The 18,627-nt window shown below is 43.8% G+C and overlaps 1 protein-coding gene across 1 annotated transcript in view; it reads left to right on the top strand.

The window, feature by feature from the left end:
- The first annotated feature begins 8,707 nt into the window (after positions 1-8,707).
- The window catches only part of iglon5 (IgLON family member 5), a 96,168-nt gene continuing 86,248 nt past the window's right edge, over positions 8,708-18,627 (top strand). Inside the window, exon 1 of the mRNA XM_034553641.1 lies at positions 8,708-8,782. Within this exon, the coding sequence (XP_034409532.1) occupies positions 8,722-8,782 (61 nt within the window). The 5' untranslated portion in view covers positions 8,708-8,721. The remainder of the gene's footprint in view (positions 8,783-18,627) is intronic.

Below are 18,627 nucleotides of genomic sequence, written 5' to 3'. Positions count from 1 at the left end.
GATACATTTTTTTCCATTCATCTATTCCTGCTTAGCAACTCACAGTAGCGAAGTCTGTCCCCAGCGGTTGCCTGGATGAATGAGAAGGAGCATCATTCACTCGCCTCCTCTTGGCAGAGCCGCTGAACCGCGTGGGCAGCTTCATGTATTTCCCTGCGTGTCCTTGTTTGATTTTTAATTTTCTTATCCGCAGGAACCTTGGCGATGCAATTACTGAAATCATTCTGAGTATCCCTCTTGGTTAAGTAGTTTATCATACTGAAATTATAAATAATTTTTATTGATTATAATAATTGATGGTTTATTAATTGATCTTAAAAAGTGTCAAAAAAACTGTTATTGATTTAAACCTATAGTCCTTATTTTTTACACAAACCCACTGCCATACTTTTTGACCTCTCCTGGCAGCCACACTGTCAGACACGAGTGCTTTTGTGCATCAGCTAAAATCATTATTGCAAACACGAGTACTGTCTATCCTTTGTCTCTCGGTCTCGCTGGCCCCTTGCTCTCCCTCTCCTCCATTTACTCTCTTTTTACACCTCAGGCAAAAAGCGAGGTTGCTATCCTCATTAACCTCACTGCCTCTCTCCAGCTCACCTCAGGCCAGCCCCACCTTAAGCTGTACTCATTACTGCTGAATCAAGCTGGGGAGACGGCAAGCGAAGGCTGGGCGGCAGAGGAAGTAAGACGGGGGATAGTCAAACACTCGGCTTCAGAGTGAACGCTGTCGTAATGGGGGACAGAGATGGGAATTTGAAAAAAAGAAAAAGGAGGAGAGAGTCAACAACTAGGAAGAAAAAGAAGAAGAATCAAAGAAAGGCAAGGGATAAGGAGGGATTCGCTTTTAGTGTGGTTAAATGAAAAATAGGACAAAGGAGACAGAGAGAGACGGACGACAGGGGCAGAAAATCCATTAGTGAACTCGGGAGTGGCTAAGATGATGTGTGAGCCAGTCATAAGTAGACATGCTCAGAGCTTAAAACTATGGCACTTGGCATGGTTAGCCATGATAGATATCTACCTTTAGACACCAGTTATTCATCAATGACACATTTCTGTTGGCTGAGAGACTACCGATTGAGACTCAGAGCAAAGTGTTGCATGGCCTCTCCTGCAAGGCTTCTGACCGGACTGATCCACGACCAAACTGCTTCTTTTTTTATTTGGAACCTTCTGCTGAGTCAAAGCTCAATAATCCCCACAAACACATCATTGATTAATGAGTCGCTGCTTGAGAGCAACAGTTATGGTTACAAATGAATGCAAAAGAACTCTTGATGATAATTAAATAGACGCTTTAATGAAATAATGAAACAGACATTTAATTTTTTCCACCAACCAGTGAAAAGCTCATTCCATTTGCCCGTTTGTTTCAAGATCTATGGGATATCAGGATGATAAATGGCACGAGGAATGCTCTTGAAGTACTGTCATTAAGAAGTTTTTAATTAGTAGGGGATGGTTTGTGTAGTGAGACGCAGCAGTTATTACCGGAATGAGGGAAAACGACAGAACTCAGCAGCAAAGGCCTCCTCATGACTAGCAGGCAACCAGTGGACGCTAACTGAGGCACTGATGTGACAGGAAACACGACCGGCCGATCCAACATCAGTCTACGCGAATCAACTTATGAAACTGATGTTCTTTTTTATTTCTTTTATTTCAATAACCCATGTCAGAGACTTGCATCTAGAAAGTCCTGAGTGCAGTGATGGAAACAGTTTGACGGAGTGACGAATTAAAAGGAATGGAAAGCGGCAGTAGCATTTTGATAAAGCCGTAAAACAGAGAGAGAGAGAGAGAGAGACAGAGAGAGTGTTGGGCAGCAGACGTGATTAAATTCCATCATCTATTACAGCTCGGCTCGGGCTTTGAACTGACTTCAAGGCCGCACTCTCTGATGCGCTGCGGCTCCATCCGTTTCTTAAAAAGGTGACTCTCGTCCGCGCTGTGTTTCGTCCTTCATTTACGACCCATCATTCTAAGCTTCTGGGGAAACGCTTCCATGTATGCCTGCGTATGCACGCTAACCCACCCACACACGCACTCATCGTTTGGTTCAGGTAATGAGCAGCCTTGGCCAAGACGGAGCACAACGCGTACATGTTGACCCTCAAACGGGTGAAACCTTCACATTTTTTGACTTTTCCTTCTCTCCGCTTCCTCCATCTGTTGGCAGACGCTTTGTTGTCTCCTCCTCAGATTCAGATGCAGCTCCTCAATTTCAAGGCACTTTCCGAGCGTTGCGCGTTGCGGTGGCAGCAATCCTCGGTGAAAAACAATTGCGTGCTTAAAGTGGATGTAACAACAACTGTGAGGCGCAAACCCGCAAGGGTTGAGCAGCAGTGGAAATGAGCCAAATGAATAGGTCACAGTTAATAAATCAATTTTCTTGAATTAGAAATGTGAGGCGTGTTCCTTTTTCAGTCAGTTTGGAACGTTTACAGAGGACGGGAACCAATTTAAGTACAACAGGTGGAGCTTTGATGTCAATTGACCTCTGTCATCTTCCTCTGACCCACCACTCCCCTCTCTTTCCTTCTCATCATCTTCATGTCACTCAAACGACCGGACCCCCATCCCCCTACCCCTTTGCCCACTGATCCAGCTATCAATCTCCATTTGTAATCCCCCACATGAATCTTCCATCCAATTCTCCTCCACTCCTATCTGTAGTCCTCCATTTCTTCTGGAGCAGGGGAGCTTATATCACAATCATATCACAGCTTCCCTTCCTTATATTCCTCTCCCTCCTCCCAGTCTTCCCTGCACCCTTTTTGGATAACATAACTGAGAGGACAAGCCTTCAGAGACCAAAGGCTCTTGTTCGCTCTCCCTCTGTCTTCTCTCGCCTCCTTCTCACTGGGGTTCACTGAGGGACAATGATTACAACCAAATCACTTCTGCCCCTGCCATGCCAATTATTGTGTGGGGCTTAAAGATGGAGCAAGGGGAAAGAAGGGCCCACGCCCACATCTCCATACATTTAGCATACTAAACAGGCTGGTGGGGGCATCTCAGCCCAACTGGTGGCTCTACGGCAGACACTTCAGGGCCATGTTCCCCCAAGCAGACGCAATCCAAGTCAGATGTGTTTGCATAAACTTTACCGCTCCTCAAACAAGCTTGGCAAAGTGTCCTTCTGTGTTTGTCCTTACCGTCAAGGTGCCAACATCTGACATGATAGCACAAGTCTGCTTTATTAATAAAGCAGACTTGTGCAGTAATGACAGTAATTTCACATACAATTAATTGTATGTGAAATTACTGTCATTTCTGCCCAGGCTCTCAATGTGTCTCGGTGACTCTGACTGCGGGTGACTGGTGAATAGGCTCAGGCTCAGACTTTGGGGAAGGCAAGTTTACTTCAATAGAACATTTCGGCAACAAGGCGATACAAATTGCTTCATATAAAACATAAAAATCCTTAAAAAAAATCCTTTTAAAAGACATGTTTAAAACACAATAAAACAAGTTACAGTGCAGTGTAAGAAGTTCTTGAATTTAAAGTAGTGAGAGTTTTTTCAGCTGACATCCAGTTTTCTGGGAGTTTGCTCCAGATATACGGTGCATAAAAACTGAACACTGCTTCTCCTTATTTAGTTTTGACTCTGGGGACAGAGAGCAACTTCGTCTTAGACGACCTGGATGGTTCATAATGGAGCAGAAGATCAGAAATAAACCACTCTGGGGAAAAATCCATTGAAGAATATCACTGTTGGATTCTAAAGCACAGACAGGAAGCTTGTGTGTCGACCTCAGAGTCCTTAGTGTAAGCTGATGAAGACAAACGTATGCACACATTATGCTACGATGTATCTTGCAGAATTATAAAGAGCTTGCGGCAAAGTGTGGCTAAGTTTCCGTCTCTCAAACTCCTCACTGTTCCTCCCTCTGATGAGTAATGATGCACTCAGCGGCATCGTGGACAATCAATCACACTCTCCGCATTGTGACCCCATCGCGCATCAAGCAAACCCCCGAGTACTGTTGCTCAAAGATTTCACCTCATACTCAAAGAAGCCACGGGAATGAAATAATGATTCAATGACTGCTCCGCGACAGCGAGGCGAAGCTTGTTATCTCAGTACAAGTCGGACTACATGAAAACGGTCACTCACCGAAGTCATGAAAAATGCAGATGATGAGAGTGTACATTTTTTGGCAGGATTGATTGGGTGTATTAAGTCGAAAAGGTAGTTATCATAACTGGTTGTGGCAGCTACGAGAACATTCACTTGAAAATAAATTAAAGACTGGTGGTAAAAAAACAGAAGATCGACAAAAGGTCAGAGGTCTAAGATGACTTCTCTAATTAGTACCGCCGTCGAAGAAGATGAGGTCTTCCTCTTCAGAAAAACTCTTGTGCTTTTCTGCGAGTAAGAAGGCCTGGGAGAAATATTATAGAAGCTCTGAGCCAAACTTCTCCCTGGCACATCTGGAAGTATTTTACTGCAACATATTTTTATTTTCCCAGACATTTAATCAAAGTTGTCCTGACCGTTGAATTACCTCAAGTCTAAACAATGACCAACATGTGATGTGTATTACTTTGCTCTCCCTCTCCCTTCAGCGAACATATGGAATTACAGAGCAAGAATACACATTTATAACCATACACGTGTACTTTCCTACCATTGTTAAATCTTCTTACTACTACTATCTTTCATTTATTTATGTATCTCTATTTGCCCCTTCGAGCAATATGTGTCTTTCTCCTGCATGAAGTCGGAAATGAGGTTCCTCTATAAGTCTCTGTAAGTTGTCTTAGCGAGTCCCTGCGGGCCCTCCAAGTCTCTTGGGGCCCTCAAGTCCAGCTGGATGCTCATATTAATCCTGCATCCATGTGCAGGATTAATATGATTGTCCATGTTCCTCTCTGCGGTGTTGCCTTCAGGGATAAAATCTGAGACAATAACGCGTTTAGTTCCCAAAAATAAATTAACACAATAAATCGATGATTCAATTCAATTCAATTCAGTTTATTTTGTATAGCCCAATATCACAAATTACAAATTTGCCTCAGAGGGCTTTACAATCTGTACACATACGACATCCCTGACCTTTGACCTCACATCGGATCAGGAAAAACTCCCCAAAAATAACCTTTGACAGGGAAAAAAGGGAAGAACCCTTCAGGAGAGCAACAGAGGAGGATCCCTCTCCCCGGATGGACAGAAGCAATAGATGTCATGTGGACAGAATATGATAACAATTTGAAAACATTGCAGCGGACTTAACAGCCAACATAAACTGAGCAGCCAGAAGATATAAAGAGATAATAACTTGCTCTTGTCCAACTTCATTCCAGCTCTCTATTGTGGAATTTAGGGGAAAGAAATAAACAGATTTGGTGAAGTTTAGGCAACTCTAAGAAATTATTACTTAGATAACAATTCAACTTTCTTTATAATAAAAGTCTTTTCTGTGGATCGAGCCCGGTCCATCGGAGTTTAAGGATAATTTAGGCTACATGAGCATATTCCCCAACCTGACCTCCAGCAACCTTATAGAAGTAACATAACAAAAATATGGCAAAATAGGTCAACCGTGGCTTGATTTCAGATGGGACACAGTGAGCGGTCTCCTGGGTGAAAGTCCTGTGTTTGTTTGACCCACCAAATCCAAACTCCCACCCACCCGACACATACTTTCTCTATGTTTATACTGTCTAATAATGCAGATGGGTTTACGCTGGAGTGAGCTAAAAGCCTGGTGCGTTGGATTCAGACTCCGAGGGGCACTAGGCAAGTATTGGGAGTGAGAACGGGTTGACTATATCAGACACTCAAAGTGTGCAAGAACGCGAGAACCTGCTGCGTATACATATTGTGTATTTGATTACAATGCAAAATGCAGCCCTATTTTCTTATGCTGATGCACGTCAGTCTTTGCAAAAAATTAATATTCTTCTATCCTCTTCTTAGCCCACTCCCACTGTGCTCAGGATGTCATAGAGTGTGATGGGAGCAGGGGAGGTCTGAGGGTAATTGGCTCTGTAAGATCTGAGTCAAGATGCAAATTGATGTCAACATTTTCGCAGGTGTTTCTACTTTTATTGAATAACTTGCAACAACTGAGTACAAACAAACTGCGACTCGTGACAGGTCTATAAATAATATCTGTGTGTTGACGGAGAACCAGCTGAATTACTGATTGCAAACATGAATATCATTAATGAAGCGTCGCAACTGCATATACAGTATCTCTCGTTTGGATCAGAGGTTGTTTTTTGTGTCACGCAGGTGCAACTTTTCCATGCTAAAGTGGAGGCTGTACAATAACTGTCCCGTGGCATTTCAGTGCAAATATTGTACGTCCAAGAGGAGGACATGCTGATTAGAAGAACCGTGCATTGCAATGTATTTGCTGTGCAAGGATCAATTTTTTAACAAAAGCACATTGTAAAGGGTGTACAGTACCCATAAATCATTTATTGTGCATCAGTTACCCAAAAATGTAAAAGTGACGATAACAAATAATTCAATTCAATTCAATGCAGTTTATTTTGTATAGCGCAATATCACAAATTACGAATTTGCCTCAGAGGACTTTACAATCTGTACACATACAACATCCCTGACCTTTGACCTCACATCGGATCAGGAACAAAAACAAAATAACCTTTGACAGGGAAAAAAGTGAAGAAACCTTCAGGAGAGCAACAGAGGAGGATCCCTCTCCCCGGATGGACAGATGCAATAGATGTCATGTGGACAGAATGAACAGAGTTACAGAGTTACATAAACACATTACATGAATATGACAATGTATGAATGGACCTCCACAATCCATGAAACGGAAGGAGGTAGAGAAGAGGGGGGGCGGGGCGATCAGCAGGGCCAACGCGGGAGGCCGGCTCACCAAGCAGGAGGCATCAGACACCTAATAACAGAATAATATGTGTGTGTGTGTGTGTGTGAGACTGCTCCCGATTCACTCCTTTGTTTCAAATCTAATTAATAGCAAATTATTATTATTATTTACGAACACATCACACTGTAAATAATGCTGGGCTCATTAATCAGTCCTGGTTTTCTCGGTACTTGCCCGCTCATCTCTCTCCATCTCCCATCTGAGGCAGATAAGCAGTTGGTTAATCCCAAACTGTATTTATTGTAATTCTGTTTGAACACTATAAATCATCAAATAGTGTGTTACTCATGCACACAGCAGTGATAACGGATGAATTGGTTATTTGGGGAATAAAGAAACAAGTATTCAAAAGAGCAACACGTAAATATATAATTTATAATAATAATATCGAAGGAATCATCTCAGACAGAGTAAATATTGCAAGGAGTGGACCCAGCTGGCACCGTGAGCTGTATGTTGTTTCTGTCCGAAGATGTGATGCAACGTGCCTGTAATGAATCTGACAAATGGTGAGGAAGTACGCATACATTTGGCAATCACGTTTTCAGGGAGTTTTCACGGCTTCCTGTGTAGCAGTCTGCGTCTGTCTCTGGATTATCACCTCGTGAAAGGCCTTTGAAAGAAAATGACATCCTCACAATAAGCAACGGATCCTCACACTGTTTTTGTGCCAGATGCAGTGAAGAGACTAAGAGCCCAACCATGTTTATAAATGGCTCATTAGTACTTCTGCCTAATATAAAGTGTCTCTTCCTGCATGGGTTCATTCGCCTGCCATGAAGTCAGCAGTGCGATTGAGTCAGACGGGGTGCTTTCTGCAGGGCTGTCCAAATCGGCTCCCACACTCCGCAGAGTGCACCCAGTCTGCCCACAACTTCTCTTCTGGTCTCACAGAATTAGTTTCCAGCACATTGAGTAACATCTGCTGATCAGCAGCACAGCCTTTATTGTAGGCTATCGTGTCCAAACCCCCCTCACTCACCCGGTAGTTATTATCCCCCTGTCCCCCTGTGGAATGTTTTCTCTGAGTACTGCAGCAACACCGAACTGGCAATAAATCACATCGCATTCTCACCGCGCCGTGCTTTGCCTCGCGCTCCCTGCGTCCTCTCCCCAACGCCCGCCCATCGCGCGCTCTGATTGGCTGGTGAGGCTCCTTGGCCGGCCCCTCAGAGCGGGAACTCGGCGTAATCGTAAATCCCGCCCCCTTCCTTGAGGCCGGCGATTGGGAGACGGGGCTCTCCTTCAACTGCCAATCAAGCCGTTTCTCGTGCGCCTCGCATTCACTGCGACGCGACGAGACGCGCTGCATACCAACGGAGAGCCGAGGGAGCAGGCTAATTAAGCTCAAGTGGCGACTCGCGAGCGGCCAGGACGCGCAGAACCCATCTTGTTCTCTGACAAACAAACACACACATACACCAACAAAAACACTTTTGTTTTCTGTCACGTCATTGGACAGTTAACGTGTTACCTTTTCTTCCCATGCGTTTTCTCACATATTTTCCTTCAAGGCACTGAGAGCCAAACTAAGTGTTCGGGATATTTGTTTTTTCATTGATATTTTTCTTCTTCTTTTTCTGGCTGACAGTCTGCACAGGGGAAGACAGACAGCCCTCTGCGCCTCTCTACGGTCACCAGAAGGAAAAGTCAAGTGGATAAAACTGATGTTTTCGTCCAGTCACATGTAGAAGAAGCGTTGGACTATTGCTGTTGACATTCATCCACTGGTTCGGTTATTATTATTTTTGTATAAAAAGGAAACCGAATCCCCGCAACGGCACTACGAAGGAGGAATACCGAGGCTGCAAAAACAAGCAGAAAATCAATCCGAACTCCATCATGGGCTGCCCCCTCTTGCGGAACGCGTTTGCTGGTTTTCTGCTGGTTCTGCTGTCGAAAGGTAAGTTCTGACACCAGCTACTTTAGCGACGTGCTGACGGCTCCGCGTGCTGCTGCGCCGCGACGCATGTTCGCCTTTCATTTTCTGAAAAACGGGTTGTGGAGGTGAATACTAATGATCTACCTGCCTGCGAATCACGCGTGTCTGCTGTGCCACTGCGATTCTGTATGCGCGTGTGTGTGCACGCATGTGTGTGTGCGCGTGCATGCGAGCGCAGCGCCAGGTTCATCTCCGAGCCAACCTCGTGGTTCAGTGGAAGCAACGAGTGATGCATGTTAAGATGTTTACTCTGAAAAAAAACAAAACAGTATTCACATCCCCAGTCTTCTGTGAACATTCCTTTACGTGACTTGAATGGCCTGGTACCCCACGCACACGACGCACCAGCAGCGCAAAGGGTGGGGGGGATGTGGGTGGTGTTGGTGGGGTTTAAGTATACGAGTAGAAGCAATGCAGAGAGAGACAGTGTTGTTCTCTCTTTCTCTCTCTTTTTTCTTTCTCTCTATCTCTCTCTCTCTCTCTCTCTCTCTCTCTCTCTCTCTCTCTCTCTCTCTCTCTCTCTCTCTCTCTCTCTCTCTCTCCAAAACCAAGGTCGAGAGATTTATCACTGGAATAAACACCTTTCCCACAGCTCAAACAAAAGAGACACACACTTCATTCACCTGCTCTATATGGTGTGTCGAGATAACTTGCACAACCAGAAGATTCAGATGGCATTTTAAACAGCTGTAACACAAACGGACAGTGTCGTTATGTTGCTGTTGTCCTCAGGGAACGCTGACATGGGGGGGATATTTAAAATCCACCTGCATTTTTCATCAACATCTTAATACTCTCACCATGCTATGGGATGTCCCACCATATATTAGTTGTGCACGGCATCCTCACCATGTAATTTCCCCTTAGCATGAACCACACACACACACACACACCTGGCCCAATTAGTCTTGCCTTCATCCTGTGGGAAATCAGTATATAAATAAATTACTCTGGCCCTTAATAACAATAATTGATGTGTCAGTGCAATAGGATGTGAGGTTAACAACACGCAGATGCAGACGGGCTGTAGCCTCCTGCTCCTCCACACACATGGGCAGCAGAGCCCAGCTGGTCATGGTTGGCTTGCCCCAGCGAGCCCCTTCTCCGGGCAGAGAGCAGACGGCCGGCCCTGCAGGACGTACACAATGGGTTCCGCATCGCACCAACACAGCCATTCAGAGTCTCATTACTGCTCCCAGTCCTGTGAATTTGTAACCTGTGTTGTTTTTTTTTGCAATGTGAAGGTGTGACCAATTATGTCAGCTGCAGTTGAGAAATTATTGGATATTGATGGGAGTTGCGCACATTGCAGCACATGTGAAGCAGACCTATCCATCCCTGGGAGAGGAGATCCGGCCTGCTCCTTTTGAGTTGCTGTAGGTCCACAACACGTCCGTCTTTTAAAAGTAGAACGCATGCATTATAAAAGGAAGAACATGGCTGTTGAAAGTGCACCGTCCACTGCTCGATAAATCATGCAGCAGTGTGGTCCCTTAAATGCTTCACCGCCATTGTTTGGCAGATTGTGTGCGAGTTATTATTGCCTGGTTCACGAGGAATAAGACACATCCCCGTGAATGACTGTACAGTATTTTATTAGCCTGAAGATATTTCTCCTTGACTGTGATTATCTCTTATTGAGCCACTTCACATTATGCACAACACACATTTATTAGGAGAGAGCATCATTATATCTTCCATGTACCCTCAGAAACAACTAGTAAAATGTGTTTTGGGATACTAGCCAGGTTTCTTTCCTTTGCTGCAAAACACAACTAGGCTATTCAAAGGTCTGCTATGGCTTGGCGTGTGCATGTACACAACCACTCTATGGGTGCAATGGAGTAAAATATCATCTATGTATTTTTATCACACAAGCTGGCGGCAATAAATCAAAACCCGTTTCATCTATGAGATCAGACACTGAGGTTTATGAAACATTAAGGCTGTGACACACACACACACACACACAAACCTCCACACAAAATTAAACAATGTACCCTCCACTCAAAGGATTTCTGTTGTGACAGAAACCTGCAAGATCGGATAATGAGAATAATGTCATCATTGATTCAGGGAAAAGTGAAGATGACAAGAGAAATTGTTTCAGCTTTCGGGCCTAGATAGGTCAGAGCAGAGGACGTTTAGGGTTATCTTTCAAAGATAATGCAATATTTAGGAAACATACTACTGCCGTTCAGACATGTTACGCAATTATTGCAGGGAATCCCCCCCCACGGTGTACATGTGTATGCTGCACATGCGTGTCACTAATGTTGAAACAGTCTCCAGATAGGTCTTCCCACCCACATGCCCCGCAGTGAAGGAGGGTCTGGTAAGAGGAGGTGTTCAAGCCAACACGGGTAAAAACAGGTGGGGTTGCGTTGCCGTACGCCGTCCTTCTTGTTTCAGCAACATATGGGGCCAACTGGGGTCAATGCGCATTGCACATGTTAGCACGTAGCCACACTCCATCGTCCCTGCCCCCTCACACACACACACACACACACACACACACACACACACACACACACACACACACACACACACACACACACACACACACACACACACTCAACTGGATCACCAGTCTTGGCTTGGAGATGAAGAGAAGAAAGATGCCAGCATCAACAGATGCCTTGCGCTCCTATTCTGGAGGGGACTCTGCTTTTTCTCCCTCCCTTTGAAATCCATGGTTTCTGTGTGCTGTTGTTCTCCATGTTTGGCTTCCATATGCCCTGCCATTTTGGCGGGTTTTATTTATCTGCAAGTGTTGGAGTGAGAGGGCCTGGATTTGGTCTCAAGAGCCCGGGGGACAAGGGTTGGAGGTTTAACCAGCCTGGAGTGGGTCTGCGGTCTGAATGCTTCTCCCTCAGGTTTCACTTTTTTTCTATTTCTCCTGCTGCTGTGTGGTGGCCTGTGGTGCTGAATGTATTCCTTCCACATAGGGGATCCAAGATAGTAACCTTAAGAAAACCTAGCTGCGTTTTGACCTCGGACTGGCAGAGACAGGTGCTGTGATGTACAAGCAAACTGCTGTTGTATGGAAACTTCATTTGAATTAATGATTAAGAATTGATACATCAAAATCCAAACATGTTGCTGACCTGCCAAAGGCAGCATTGTTGAATAAAGTAAAGGTGTACTGAAAAGGAGTTGTGAGACGTGTTTTACATTTTGGTTTATGATTGTTACCATGACAGCACCTATTTACTTAATATATCAATCTTGAGCTTTCATCTTTAAGCAATAGAAACATTTGGAAAATGTAGTTGTTGAAAAGAGTCAAATAGCAAGATTCAGTAGAATCACTTAATTTATCTGACTGAAATTACTACTTTACTAGTACTATTACTAAATTACATGATATAGAAGTGAAACAGCTATGGTACCATGACTTCAGCCTTTTGAATTCAGTCCAAAGCATCATGTCATTCCTACTATAACAACCACTCACAGTACTGTCATTGTCTTTCAAGCCGCTAAGGAACCACAATAAGGCCTGTTGTTATTATTGTCCCTCATGGGAGATTTGGATTGCAGCATGGCCAAAAACTAAAAGAATCATTCATCATGCAAGGGTTCTTATATCTGACGAACAGTTGTTTCTCATTTTTCATGTTTTTTTTATTTTTATGAATATACAGCAGCATGGGCGATCAGTACTTCTACACAAGCCCTGTAGAGCAAAACCGAAGAATATCAGTGCATTACTTTTTGTATCGGGAAAAGTACAACCAGTGCCAAAACACACAATGACACACAATAAAAACAACAAAGTAAAAAAAACAGTAAATAAGAACTAGTAAAACATATTTAATAATATAGGGTATTTATTTGCTATACAGTTAAGTGGATTTCTCAAGAGAAATGTTTGAATCTGTTGCACTTGGCCCTGCAGCGTGTATTCCTCCACCCGAAAGGAAGCAGCTCAAACCGTCTTATTTAAGCGGTGGTAGGTATCAGTGGCACTGCTAAAATGACCAGAACCAAGGGGAATGTTGAATTGGTTTCATTATCAGTTCCTCACTTCATGGACTTTGCAGCGCTTCCAATTACAGGCTGGACGGAGATGAATAACCCCTGAGCTGGTGACCCCGCGACCCGCATAGCTGAAGCTGAACTATGCATCTCATAGTGTTAGCGGCTATCTTGCCAGAGCGGTGACTGAGAGGTCACAGGCTCAAATCCTTTGAGGATGGTTAGCCACAGTGTGGCTGCGGACGGTAGGCGGCCGCGGCACCACTTCGCTGCCCTTGAGATTTCTCCTGTCGCTTTTGATAAACACTTCACTGGGCCTCACATATTGGTTCGATGGCTGGGCAATTACGCATAGTGTCAGTGTCATAAATAATGATTACAGCAAAGCTTGTTTGCAATTATAATTGCAGTTATAATATATGGAGTTCGATGTAATGGAAAGGAACTAGGAAGGCACTCATCTCGGGACAGGTACTGTGTTTAATTACTGTAGTAATTTGCTTTGTTACAACCTCCCAGCATCCCAGTCCCACCTTAAAGACCTGCAATGGTCCAGGTGTGAATATGAACCCTGGTTTTGCGTTCTCACTTTAACAAAAGGAGAACAAAAGGCTATGTTTTATTTAGTGCAGGGGAAGGATCATTCAAGAGGGAGCTGAGTGGCTGTAGAAGCAGGAATAAGTGGTGGCTCGTGTACTCGCATCAACCACCGCCCACGCAGGAATACACACACACACACACACACACAGGGGAAGGGTCATAGCTCTTACAGAGGAATAAACGTATGCACACTGGAACAGCTTCTTTACATGGACCACTGGAAGATGAATTTAAACAATTCCCCCTTTTTAAAGGTGTGAGCGGTAAATCAATAGAAAGTCAATGGAGCCCAGCCATAAAGAATACATATATATATATATACACACACATACACATTATCGTGGATATTAATAACTCATTCGATTTTCTCCATATAAACACCATTGAAAAGAGATCAATAAGCACTGTGAAAATTACCTCTTTGGTTTCCAAGGCTTCAGTCCACACTGCAGATTGAGGTAGAAAAAGAGATGTTTTCTTGTTTGGTGATGTACAGATGTTACACATTTATGGGGAATTTATTAGAATGAATACTGTTAGAGAGGGAGAGAGCACCGTGTGATTTATCCCCCCCCCCCACCCTCTGTTCCTCTTCCTTCTAGTCTTTTTTTGTGCCGAGCAGTTAGCATCATTGGAAACACAATTCAGATTAGTGCAGGCAGCTTCTCCTCTGGGAGCCGGGAGGAACGAGGGTCCCGCTTCTCTCCCTGTCCTCATTACCAAAAGACAAGGAGCTCGCCGGCAAATCAATGGAAAAGGCTTAGGCACTAATTCAGGCCATGCTTGGTGATGGGACTTAGCTTTTTGTGTGTTTTTTGGTGTCTCAGTGTGTGCATGTGTTTACGTGTGTGTCCCTTCCCCTGTGTGTATGTATGTGTGAGTGTGGGGAAGTTTAATCATTTGTGCTACAACAGAAGGATAGAGCAAAACATTAGTTTCAAACGACTGCTGAAATGCTCGCCGTTGGTGTAACCTCAAAACTCCCAGTTAACTGCACTGATATTTACCACAGGGACATACGATAGCACGGAAGTCCTTTAATTACGTAGAGATAACGTCCGATTCATCAGTGAATCCATTTAGTCCAGCGCTAACACCATTGCTATTGTAATTCTAATTGCTCAGGGTATTATTGGCATGACAACTACTACAACATCAATAGCTTGCAGTTGTGTACAACTTCTTTGATGTTGAAAAATGAAAGAGTGCAGCACCTTGGCCTTTCCTGTAAACAACCCCCTGCTGCGGATGCCGACTTCAACATATGCCAAACAATCCGCCCGCCTCACGTCTCAATCCGTGCCGCATCTGTTCTCGCCGATGCTGCCGTCGTTCTCCCATTTGCCGTCATTCCATCCTCGTGCCTCTTTGTTTTGTTTACACAGGTAAAACTACTGGGCGCAACAAATGCTAAATAATGGTTTCATGTTCATGATTCTCAGCCCCTCCGTTGCCTCTGACATCTGGAGGTGGTGCCGGCTCCGTGCAAAGGGGAAGGAAGGCAGGGTGAGAGCAAAGAGAGGGAAATAAATAAAACTCTGGAAAACAGATCAATAAATATTTCAGCAGCTGCTCCCTTCACAGACTTCTCCTGAAGCCATAAGAGGTGGAGAGAGAGATAGATGGAGAGAAAGGGAGGGATGGATGAAGTGCAAGAAAGAAAGAGAGAGAGAGAGAGAGAGAACAGGGGTAATTGTGTTCCAAACTCTCATTCACAGTGGTCGAGAGAGATTGAGGGTGAAAGAGAGAGGCAGAGAATGGGGGATAATTGTGTCCCAGACTTAAATAGACGGAGAGGGGAGGCATGAGTGAGGGGTGGAGAAGCGACACAGGGTGTGCTAACGAGCAGCACATACAAAACATTCTCTGCTATGGGAACGGGGGGAGGAAAGAAAGAAAAAAAGGCATAGAAGAGGCTGGGTCCTTGGACTTTGGCACAACATAATAGTGACTGTAAGAATCTCTCACATCATTTTAATTCCTGTCAGGAGTCAGCGACGTACCGTGTGGGTGTATAGCTCGTGCAGCGAGCAGATCTAAATGATAATGAGCAGCCGGTCCGCAACCGAGACGGCTAACGTGCTACCTTTTGTGGACGTGGCCGGTGTCAGTGCCACTGCGCTCCAGCCATTAGCCCGTGTGTTCTCACGTCGAGCAGCATTTGCTCCCACAAGACACACTTCACATGCAGTGTGTGTGTTTAATGCAGGGAGGGAGAAGCAGAGAGAGCTCAACAGGGTCGACGGGCTGGAGAGATGGAGGAGTTATGGAACAATGATTGAAGCAGGGCTGCTGGGAGGAAGCGAGGGGAGAGAGACAGATGGTGTGAGGGAGGAAGAGGAGGAGGCATTCAAAGACCCGCAACAGGCAGTGATCAAGATGGATTGAATTTGCAGGCAGATGATTAGGTGGAATCAATGTAAACTGTGTTTTGGTGATATCACCGTGAGTGGGAGTACAAAAATAGTTTCAGGGTCACTTGTTGTGTGATATTGCGGCATTAAGGAGCTGGTGCTAATGTGATATGCCACTGGTTAGGGAGTCATTGCAGCGAAGCAGCACACCTCTAATAAGACGCTCATAATGCGCCCACATCATAATGAGCGGTTTGGAGCTTGTCAAGAAACCACAGGTTGCATGAAACATTATATTTAGGCGCTCACGGCAATCAAAAGGTGAACATTACATGTTTCGGTCGCTATTTGGAAAGCTGCATGATTGAGGAAAACAAACTGTGCCGATGCCCAGTGGTAAGTCGGTGCTTGGCGTAGTCGCGGCCATCCACTCGGAGCTGATGCTGCGATTTAGAGATATGACGCAATTGTCCTGTCGTTTAAGGCCGGCACGCGGCTCCAGCTCCGGCTGTGAAGGTGCCGGTTGGATTTTCCTGTAAAGTGTCCATATTAGCGCGGCGTCCTGACAGCAAGTCTCAGTTGAGTTTCATCGAAAAAGATTTGGCTGTGACACCCCATACATAAATAGATTTACAGGAAACGTTCCTTTCACCGTGTCCTTTGGGTATCGGCCATTAGAAAAACACTGTACACATTTTGAAGCAAAAGATCACAGGGATTTCTTTAGAACAAAATATCATACTTGTGATATTGTGGTGCTAATGTAGTAATTGGGACGTTAGGTGAGATTTCATCAAACATTTGTGCAGCAATAACCCATTAATTGGGTTTAGTAGAAGACGCTGCAGTGTTATTGTGTTATATTTCACTAATTAGATGTGGAGTTGGATAACGCTAAAAGCCTGTGCTCCTCTTCCCAGTTTTGAATGCTGTGAGTGAAATCCCATTAGTGCATGGACCTGCATGGTTGTTAGCACAATATCTGACTCCCACATTATTTAAGATAATTCAAGGATATGGTGTCCTTTTAAATTGTGTTTCAACCACATTCGTTTCCCTTTATTGGAGGGATGTGGGTGAATAGTGATTGCCTAATTAGGTGGGTAAAATACACGGTATATACTGTATGTGTTACCGTGTTGTTTTGTGTGTTTTGTCTATTTATTATATTTCTAATCTTTTTCTTCAGACATTTCAAGGCCCTGTGTAGGTGTGGTTCACTTTAATTATCTTTTTTTTTATGTGTAAGACGAGCAATAAATATGAAGGAATTTGACCAAACCCGACTCATGAACATGCACAATGTAATTCCAGAGATTCTAGCCAAATTTCCAGTTAAAATTCCTCCTCATGCTGTTGTTATTGTGCTTGCAGTGTACTTCTAGTTGCAGCAGTTATTCCAATACTAGAGCATATGTAAATGTATCAATTTAAATGATTGCCAAAACCCACAAAAACATTTTCTGGGCTAATGTTTGACATACTCGTCAAATATAGTGGTGGAAGTTCTCAATGTGGTTATTGCATAAAAACAAAAACATCTTGAAAATCTCCCTTCAGACTGTGAAATGAATTGTTCACGGCAGCAAAACATCTCACTCTCTCCCGATCAAGAGGGTGCAACTGTATCAATGTGACCTTTGTCTGGCCGGCAGACCTCCACTTCCTTTAGCGAATAATGAGGGCTTCAAAAAAAGGGCAATTAGTTGCTTAATGTTGGGCAACAGTACTCTTTTACAACATGCCAACAAGTCAATATCTATACCTGACAAAATTGCTGTGCTTTGAGGCACAGTTATTGGAAGTATTGACGTGATGGAAATGGTTTGTTGATCTATGTTCCGCTGAGTCGGTTTCACTACCCCTTTAAAAACCAAACTGCATTTCTGCTGCAATCGACCTGACGAAAGTAAATCGGTGATAGAGATGCCTTTTAAAGTGGTACTATATAACACACTTCTAAACATAGATGGATTGATGATGTGATGAGAGGCCACCAACACCAAATAAAACAGGAGAAGGTTCAGGATCTGAAAGAAAAAACTAAAATAGTTTAGCAAAACAACACAAATAAAAATCAGGCTGTTGTCAGAGCGAGACCCACTTTATTGAAAATTTGAATCAGATGATATCTGAAGCATAGAAGATAAACAACCCCATTCAACACTCGCCATTAAGCTCCATGTTGGCCTATTTATCGTACTCATCTGCTTTATCAAACCTGCAGTTACCTTTGTTTGCTATTTAGGGTTTGACAGCTGTAATCAGAATTGATCTGTATACTGCAACAAGGCAGCTAAATCAGACATGACAAATGTGGGGCAGACAGTTCAGGTGTTTTCTCAATCAGGACCATGTGATTGATCCTCTCTTGAATCTATCATGATCAAGCGTTATTGACATTGGGCTTCTGTTAAGGTTTTTTTGACGAAGGGAGGAAAAAAAAGATAGCAGCTGATCGACTACAGTGCAAAGAATTGCCTTTCAATCCGGCCCTACAGAGCATTTATAAAGCCCCAAAAAACTTTGGAAGAACGTCTGCTGCTACGGCGATTGATTTTCCTTTAATAAGATTTCTTTCTGCACTGTTTTTGTGTGTTGAATTAATGAGAGGAGTTATGATGGGAGTTATGAGAGTTGCCTTAAGGTTCAATTAATTCAGACAGCTAAAGCAACGGCATCATAATGTGAAATGGATTGCACTTGATTAAAGGCTGTTTTGCCTCCTAAATTTGGTATCATATTGTATATGATGCACTCGAGCAAATATGTTTGATATCATGCACTGAATAAGAAACGCTTGAGCCAATGTGTGTCATTTAATGCCTCATTTCAACTCCCTTTTTTACAGAGGTGGTTTTATTCTCAAGT

This window comes from Cyclopterus lumpus, chromosome 16, assembly GCF_009769545.1.
Source record: "Cyclopterus lumpus isolate fCycLum1 chromosome 16, fCycLum1.pri, whole genome shotgun sequence".
Lineage (NCBI taxonomy): Eukaryota > Metazoa > Chordata > Actinopteri > Perciformes > Cyclopteridae > Cyclopterus > Cyclopterus lumpus.
This window is presented reverse-complemented; position numbering and strand designations above follow the sequence as displayed.